This window comes from Triticum dicoccoides, chromosome 4A (assembly GCF_002162155.2).
Source record: "Triticum dicoccoides isolate Atlit2015 ecotype Zavitan chromosome 4A, WEW_v2.0, whole genome shotgun sequence".
Classification (NCBI taxonomy): domain Eukaryota; kingdom Viridiplantae; phylum Streptophyta; class Magnoliopsida; order Poales; family Poaceae; genus Triticum; species Triticum dicoccoides.
The window spans coordinates 564,142,916-564,151,647 of record NC_041386.1 but is presented as its reverse complement, the minus strand read 5'-3'; the positions used below and the strand labels follow the sequence as shown (position 1 = coordinate 564,151,647).

The 8,732-nt window shown below is 50.4% G+C and overlaps 1 protein-coding gene across 1 annotated transcript in view; it reads left to right on the top strand.

Annotated features, from left to right (window-relative positions):
• The first annotated feature begins 3,584 nt into the window (after positions 1-3,584).
• The window catches only part of LOC119286777 (serine carboxypeptidase-like 7), a 9,919-nt gene continuing 4,771 nt past the window's right edge, over positions 3,585-8,732 (top strand). Inside the window, exons 1-5 of the mRNA XM_037566224.1 lie at positions 3,585-3,866; positions 3,946-4,091; positions 6,841-6,917; positions 6,993-7,115; positions 7,192-7,294. Of these exons, the coding sequence (XP_037422121.1) occupies positions 3,688-3,866; positions 3,946-4,091; positions 6,841-6,917; positions 6,993-7,115; positions 7,192-7,294 (628 nt within the window). The 5' untranslated portion in view covers positions 3,585-3,687. The remainder of the gene's footprint in view (positions 3,867-3,945; positions 4,092-6,840; positions 6,918-6,992; positions 7,116-7,191; positions 7,295-8,732) is intronic.

The following is an 8,732-nucleotide window of genomic DNA, read 5'->3' as shown; positions in this document are numbered from 1 at the left end:
TCCACAAGTACATCATCAATGGAATTGGTATGAAACGACTTCGGTACTTGCAAAGTTCAGGGGGAGTGTATCCCTGAATGATAATCTTATTGTGATCGTTTTTTGACGAAAAAGCAGCAGATTGCTGATTTTCATTAATGAAGCGGTAGAAGAAAACAGTTACAAGGAACTGGAAGGAAAGAAGAACAGAGTCCATGCAAGGCGCCAGCAGCCTCGCCTATAAACACTGGCAAAGATCACAACTCAAGGTGGTTCAAAAAGCTGGCCATGGGGGCTAGACCCGCCTGTACCCACACTCTGGCCTCGTCTATGATTCTAGAGTGCACTTGGGACGCCGTGCAAGCTCTAGCATTGAAGATTTGATCGTTCCACTCTTTCCAGATGCACCAGGAGAAAAACAGGCAGGTGGCCCTCCAAGTAGCCCTATTGGCACGCGGCAGCGATCTTGTCTGGCTTCTAAAGCGCGTTCGTAGGCGGGTACCAGTGGGCATCGCCAGGTCCGAGAATGGGCTTCCTAGGGATTGCGCCGTTTTTTACCAGACCTGCATAGAAAATGGGCAGGCCGCGATGAGGTGTTGCGCCTTTTTAGGTGTCGCGCGGCATAGCGAGCAGATCGGGTCGTGAGGTATCTGTCGGCGCTGAAGGTTGTCCACCGTCAGGCATTTTCCCTGCAGCAAGAATCCAAGCGAAGGATGTGGCGCGCGGTGCTGCCTTGGCCAACAAGATGATCGCCTTGTCGTTGGTCGGGATGACTCCTTGGAACATTTTGTGGTAGTCCTAGGCCGCCGTGTACTTGTCATCCGCTGTCCACCTCCAGCGCAAGTTGTCCGGCATTCCCTTGCGGAGCGTGATGCCCGCAGCCACCTCCCAAAGCTTGCATAGCTGGTGGAGCACTGCTGTGTTGGGGTTTGGCTTAACATAGCTCAACCATGCATTGCCCTCAAGCGCCGTCCGGGGTGTGAGCCGGCATCCGTTGGAGTGCGTGAAGAGCTCTGGCCACCGGTCAGCCGGCTGGCATCCTTGCGCCCAGTGTGAGCGCCAGAAATTAGTCTTCCTCCCGTCGCCAATCATTATCTCCGTCAAGGCTCTGAATATACACTCGGCCGCCGGATCGTGGGGCATCACCAATTATCGCCATGGCCTGGAGTCATATGTCCAGGGTGTCCACGGCCATCGAGCGCGCAGCGCAGCTCCTTGGTGCTACAGGTCATGCACACCCAGACCGCCAAATTCTCGCGGTATGCAGACCTCCTTCCAGCTAACAAGGCACTTGCCGGCCGGAGATGACTCGTCTGCCGCCCAAAGGAATCCACGTTGTAGCTTATCGATCATTTTAAGGAACCATATTGGTGGCGTGATCGCCATGATCCGGTAGATAGCCATTGCCGACTGTCTTGACCAACTCAATTCTACCCAGTAGCACAATCAGCTTGGCCTTCCATCCCCTCAATCTCTTTGCAAGGTAGTTAAGAATCGGTTGCAAGTCCTCCCTTCGCAGTCTTGCATCAGAGAGAGGGAGCCCGAGGTATGTGATTGGGAAAACCTTGGTCAGGCAAAGCCGTTTCCACGACTGCCTCCTCGACCAGTTCCTCTGTGCATGTGATCGGTGTGGCAGCGCTCTTCGCCCAGCCTGTCCGTAGACCAGAGACCGACTGGAAGAAATCAAGAAATGTGATGGCGGCGTGCATCTCAGATCTTGAGGGGTTAATGGAGAGCACAATGTCATCGGCATACATTGAGATTCTGTACGGCATATGAATCATGCCAATGCTCTAAAGGACCTGAGCGCGACTGGCAGCCTCGATGAGTCTAGCAAGGGAGTCCATGACAATGACAAACAGTAGCGGAGAGAGAGGGTCCCCCTGACAAAGGCCTCTGTGGTGGCAGATTGTGTCAGATAGATCGTCATTGATGCCAATTTTGGTTGACGTTGTTGCAAGCAGCCCAACTATCCAGTTGGTCCATCGGCGGCCAAAACCTCTCGCTCGAAGCAGATCGAGCAAGAACTTTCAGAAAGCGGTGTCAAAAGCTTTGGCAATATCAATTTTTAGCAGGATGGCCGCTGTTTTCTTCATCTTGAGTGTTTTGATCATGGCCTGGACGTACATGAAATTGTCTAGGATAAACCTTTTCTTTATGAAGGCACTCTGACAAGGTGCAATCAATCCATCAATTACTGGTTGCAGTCGTCTAGCAAGAATTTTTGCGATCAGCTTAGCCACACTATGTATCAGACTAATTGGTTTGAACTCTGTTAGCTGCGAGGCCCCTTCCACCTTGGGCAGCAGGATCATGACATTATTGTGATCATTGGATCTTTAATATTGCACTATTTTCTTTTATAAGTTTTTCCCTAAATGGTTTCTTATGGAAGGTTTTAATGAGGCAATAATAATACAGGCATTGTGATATGTTAGTTTCTTCTTATTTTCTCATTGAATTTTTGGAAGGAGTTTTTGATGGCATATGTACATATCTTCTCATATTTTTCCTACAAGATTTTTGGAGAAGACTAATCATGATGATCATCAAGATGTCGATGATGATGTTTACAAGAATAATTAAAGTAGAGATTAAGGGAAGTGTTATGATTAATTAATTAGTTTAATTAAATAGAATCTCTACCTGTAGAACCGACAACCGGTTTCTCTCCCGAACGATCGCATCCTAATGTAACGGACGCGTCGTTCAGATCGTGCCTCTTGTAAACATCACGCCTGTGCGACGCGTCCCTTTCAGGGATATAAATTTGTCTATCATCGACATCAATCAATAGCGATTGTTGTTGTTCATTCACACTGTTTCTTCACAGAACCAACAAGGACGCACAAGAGGATCATGCAAAACGCAACGATACTCTATCATGTCTCCATTTTTCTTAATCTTCATTACATCGGTTGGATTACCTCTGATCCAGTCGTCGTACGCATATACTTCCTCCGTTCTTAAATATTTGTCTTTCTAAAGATTTCAACAAATGACTACATATAAAGTAAAATGAGTAAATCTACGCTTTAAAATATGTCTACATACATCCGTATTTTATAATACATTTAAAATATCTAGAAAGACAAATATTTAGGAACGGAGGGAGTATCAAATTCCATGCAAATCGACTAAAAAAATGACATGCATACGGCTACACCATCGTTTTTTTTTTTTTGACCTGAGGCTACACCATCGGTTTTGTTATACTTATACATGCACGCCTTGCACGCTGACAGAGACGTATCTCTACTCAACTCATTTTTGCACTATCTTAAGCATGCGTGGAACATGCATGGATGAGTAGCGATTTGGGAGACATAGCGTGGACGTCATCTTAGAGTCTCCCCCCTCTTGCGCGGTGTGAAAATGTGGGACACGGAGGGGTAGAAAACTCGCATGCACACGCAAATTTCAGCTGATTTCCTACATTCATTATCTATACCGTTTGGGGCCTGTTGAGCCAATCACGCATGCTATCTTGGTGACAACATGATCCACACCGTCATTTTTTTCTTGTGACATGACAACAACAATGAGTAGGTGATCCGTCAATCATTCTTGCTCATCCAGTACCACTAGTTCATTTAAATCGACGCGAGCAGCACTGCTGGAGTTGTAGTACTAAACGAGGCCCGTGCCTACAACTACTCCTACAAGCTAGCTAGCACCCGGAAAAGCAAGCAAGAAAGAAAGAACAATATGCCTGTCAAGCTTCTCCGGACGCCTACCGCTGGGCGACGCCACCACTTGCCGGTGCTGCATCTCGTTCCCGGCCTCCTGCTTCTGCTGCTCTCGCGCTCGGCGTCGGCGTCGGCGTCGACGGTGGTCACCCGCCTGCCAGGATTCGACGGCCCCCTCCCCTTCTACCTCGAAACCGGGTAAGCCTGTCGCTGGTTCGATCTTGAAATGGCCAGGAGCCTCTCATGGCCGTCCGGAATTGCATGCCGTGCATGGCAGATACGTGGGCGTGGAGGAGGAGACCGGGACGGAGCTCTTCTACTACTTCGTCGAGTCGGAGAGGAGCCCCGGCACGGACCCCGTCATCCTGTGGCTCACCGGCGGGCCCGGTTGCTCGGGCTTCAGCGGCATGGTCTTCGAAGTCGGTTAGTCCCTCGCAATCTCAAAGTTTTTTTTTTCGAAAAAGAGGATGACCCCGACCTACAGACATTTTATTGATTATTCATAAAGAATGTACAAAGTAATACATTAGTAAGTCTGAAGACACCATCTTGACAACATCTACTACTATTCAGTTGATGAAGGACTGTCATAGTCCGAGCCGAATACCAAACAAACCTCGCATCAAAGCCTAACATCTAAAGCCGGAGGCCCCCACCAAGCCGATTGCCGGGTCTGGGGCACACATCAGAGTCCACCGCCGCCGTCTTCCACCGTTTCATCTTCAGAGCAGACACTACCGCATCAACCATGTCAAGCCTGCCGTCGACGCCACCATGACACCAGACAACGCCACCTCCCTGCGTACGTCCATCGAGATGCATCCGACACTGAGACTCTGTTGCACCATGCTGTCGGGACCCGCCGTCATCGACGCGGTAGATGCCACGTTGCACCACCTCCTGGTCCATATCTAAAAGTGGAGCGACGGTTTTGTCAGTTCGCCATGGATGATGGATATGCTTATACCCTCTCGCTCATCAGGGCACGGCTGGCCGGCAGGGGCGTCGTGCTGGGGGTGGGGCGCGGTGGTGGAGAGTTGCACGTCAGCGCTGAGTGGCGTGGGCATGTGGCGGACGGCGTGCTCAAGAGGCGGCGACGTGCATCTGGATCTGGCGCGGTGACGACCTCGGGTGTGAGGACCCAAAGAGAAAACTTAGAGAAAATTGAGAGAGAGGGGCGGAGAGATAGTGGGGAGAGAAACAAAGAACAGACAATGGGGAGAGAAACAACGAGACCAATTCACAAAGCCAGAGCGAAAGTCCTCCCCAGCTCAAATGAGCTCGGAATGAACACTAAAATCTGAAAATAATGAAAATAATCTGTTTTCCTGGCAAACTTTGACAAATATTTTTAGTGCTTGAAAATTTTCATCATGAAATTACATTCGTGGGAGTCATGGCAAAAAAAAATCAACACTACAAAATGTTTTAAAAAATTGCATTTCAGAGCGTCGACTTTGTTTTTTTGCCTCGACTTCCATGAATGTCATTCATGATAAATTTTTGCAAGCATACAAAGCATTTGTCAAAGTTTGCTAAAAAAATATTTTTTACTTTTTACTATTTTTTATTTTACTACTCATCAGAGAGCACATGCGACTCAGTCAGAGGTGGGGATGTGAACTCGGGCAACGCAGGCGCCCCCCTCGCCGGCGCGGAGCAGATGGTGCTCGCGCCAGGCCATGGTCGACAACAACAGTGGTGGCGTGCAGGGTTCTGACATCCGGTGGTGTAGTGGATCTAGGGGTAGGTTTGTCGTGGCCTTGAGGGCTAGACCGGATCCGGCCCGTTGAGGCCCACCGCTCCGGCGGCCTGTCTTCTATGGCAGACCCGGGGACGATGCTAGCTGGCCTCAAGGATCCGTGCCCCCGGCCATGGTGGGACTCTCTGCACGTGGGGCAACATCGGTGATGCCTGGTCCTAACCGATGGCAGTTCCATGCTGACATTGTCCGTGTCTTGGTGCATGGTTCTCGGACGCCCTGTTGCTTCGATGGTTGTGGTGGGTCCGTCTTGGATGCCAGGATGACGACCCTGAATGTTGAGGCTGCGCGCTTGGCTCCGCGGCAAGCAGCGCGTCAGTGTGGTGGGGCCTTCTCTTGGCTATAGGGGTAGTGAGGGGAGGGGTGGTGGGTGATCCTTCCTCATGGTGGCTTCGGCGGTGGCGGCTCCTTGTCTGGATCTGGAGGTCTCGTGCTGGCAATGAGGCATTTTCCTCTGGTTGGGTTGGGTCTAGGGTACCTCGGATGGCAATGGCGAGGATCCAAGCAAAAGCTCCGCGCTTTTGGCACCGATGATGGTGATGCCTCGGGTGTCAATTACCTCTTGATGGCGTCGTTGTCGGTTTCTTCTCCGTGTCAGGGTTCCGGTGAAAACCCTAGCCCGTTGTTTTTTGATCGACGGTGGTGGCGCTCTGCGCCGTTACCCACCTGGGGGCGTCATCGGGGAACTCTAGCACCTTCCAGTTGCAGTGTGTCGGTGCCTTCGGGCTTGCTTTGATCTTGGTGTCAGGTTTCGTTGTCTTTGGCATGAAATTGATTCGTTGGTCTCCTATCATTTACACGTGTCCATGTAGTCACGTACTCGGTCCTCACTATCCACTACAAGGATCGGAGCTTCATGGCCCGAAGCAAGAGGACAGATGCTTGCCCTCTTCGGCGATAGCTTGGTGTACTCGTTGCGTTGGGGTCCGGTGGTTTCCCAAGGCGGTGTGGTTAAGTTCCCCTTTGGTAGTCTAGGTTGCCTCATGTTAGGTTTGCCGAGTCCTGTTTTCTTGCTCAGTTCCAGGTAGATGGCGTCCTCGCCATCCTCTCGGTTGTCTTTTTTTTTTAATCTTTTGACTTGCTTGAACACCACCACACACACACGCCCGCTGTATCGGTTCGGCGTTTGGGCTTCATATATAAAGCGGGGCGAATGCTTGTTTGAAGAGTTCGCCATGGATATTGCAGTTTGCTAGTATTATTTTGATAAAAAAAAGTGGTGGCATGTATTCTAACAAATTTGCCAGCTTTGAGTTTTGAGAAGAAAATTGTAGATGCAATTTTTCGCTCCTAAACTCCGTAGATCTCTCTGGCTTTGTGCAATTTTGCTGATGGCTAGATTTCCGATATGGCGATATCCATCCATTGATCCATGATGTTCCTTTTACTGTCCATGATGTTTTTTCGCAGGTCCTATAAATTTTGTGTTAGCACCTTATAATGGTAGTTTGCCGCAGCTGGTCTCTAATCCCTACTCATGGTCGAAGGTGAGATATTCAGTCATAACACTGCAGCACTGGAGATGTTTCCTTTCTCTGATTTGTTAGCCTGTCAATACGCAGATCGCAAGCATCATCTTCTTGGATTCTCCTGTCGGTTCTGGCTTCTCGTATGCTCGTGATCCCAAAGGTTATGATGTCGGGGACATCTCGTCTTCTTCGCAAGTTGTCACATTTCTGAAGAAGGTGAGAAGAAACACTTACTGTTTTTCCAATAATTGTGTGTGGCAGTTGCTTACATCCTATGCCTATTTATGTGTAGTGGTTCAGTGATCACCCACGCTATATTTCAAATCCTTTTTACCTTGGAGGAAGTTCATATGCTGGAAAGATGATTCCAGTCATCGCACAATACATCTCACAAGGTAACTCTGGATAACACTATGCATATCCTATCTTAAATATAAATAAATCATGTCTTAACAAACGACGCATTGCGGACCCCTTAAGATAAGTAGTGGACGGACGCATTTAGATGGCTGCGTGCAAACTGCAGCAAGCCTTCCACTGTACCCCATTTTTTCATTTTTGTGAAAAAGGATATGGATCTATTCTAAAAGTTCATCAAAAGTATAAAGCATCTTCAACATAATAAAAATTACACTAAGGTCTCTGAACCACGGACGACCATTAACGCCACCAAAAGCTTATGCGCCTGTGTCGCAGCTCCCCTACTAGAGCCGGCCTGACCTTGTTGAGCCAGGAAGTCGTCGTGCATGTGACCCTAAGGACCTGCCTGTGTAGCTGTAGTCGTCACCGCTGAACCCTTGAATCGATCTGTAGCATTGGACACCGTATGTTGCCGTCGTGAACGCTATGCGAGAAACCTTAATATCGTCACAGCAGGAATCTACGCTGGAGCTTCGTCGATCCTTTCTGATGAGTGAACTCAAGGAGGATCGAAGCCCGGAAGACCATCTCGAAGGTGAGATGTCGCCATCAGCCTGAACGCCGTCCCTGCAAGAAAAAACCTAACCCAACGTACTAGCCGGAACGAAGGCATTGGGATTCCCCTCCCCCATCACCGACCGTTGGAGCACTAGGCAAAGGGAAGGAGAATCCACGGGCTGGACGGTGGAGCCAGAAGGGATTAGATCTATAGTTGCCGCAAAGTGATAGAATATCTTAAGTTATCCGTGTTGATTAGCTTAGCCCCACCTTGCTATAGGTTAGAGCATCTCCAGCCGTTGGCCCCCCAGGAGGGGCTAAAAATCGCCGCCTGGGGGCGCACCGGCGCTAAACCGCGCACTGGAGGCGTGATGTCCCCCAGTCGCGGCGCCCACGTTTTTTTGAAAAAATTCAAATACGGCGCAAATACGGCTCAAATTTAACGCAAACATCGGCGAGTTCGTTCAAATTTAAACATATTTTACAAAAAAAACTAGCACGGGCTGCCCCCGCCGTCTCCATCGTCGTCTACCTCGCCGCTCGCCGCCCGCCGCCCGCCTTTGCAGTTCTACATGCCGAGGAGGCGGTAGAACCGCGTGTAGTCGCCGCCGCCGCCGTCGTCGTCTCCGCCGCCGCCGTCCCTGCTGCATCCCTCCCCCGGTTGGCGCGGTGGGTTGGACGGTCCTGGGGCGTCGTTGTCGTCGCTGTCGAGGACCACGATGCCGTGCTCGTCGTCGCGCCCACGCTTGCGGGTGGCGATCTCCTCCAGGGCCCGGCGCTGCCGGACCATCTCGTCGCGGAGCTAGTCGTCCCGCGCCCACTGCAGGGCGTCCTCGTCGGAGAAGCCGCGCCGGGCTATCTCCTCGTACTCCGCGGGGAGGCCGGGCTCCTGCTTGGGCTCGACGAGGACGAAGC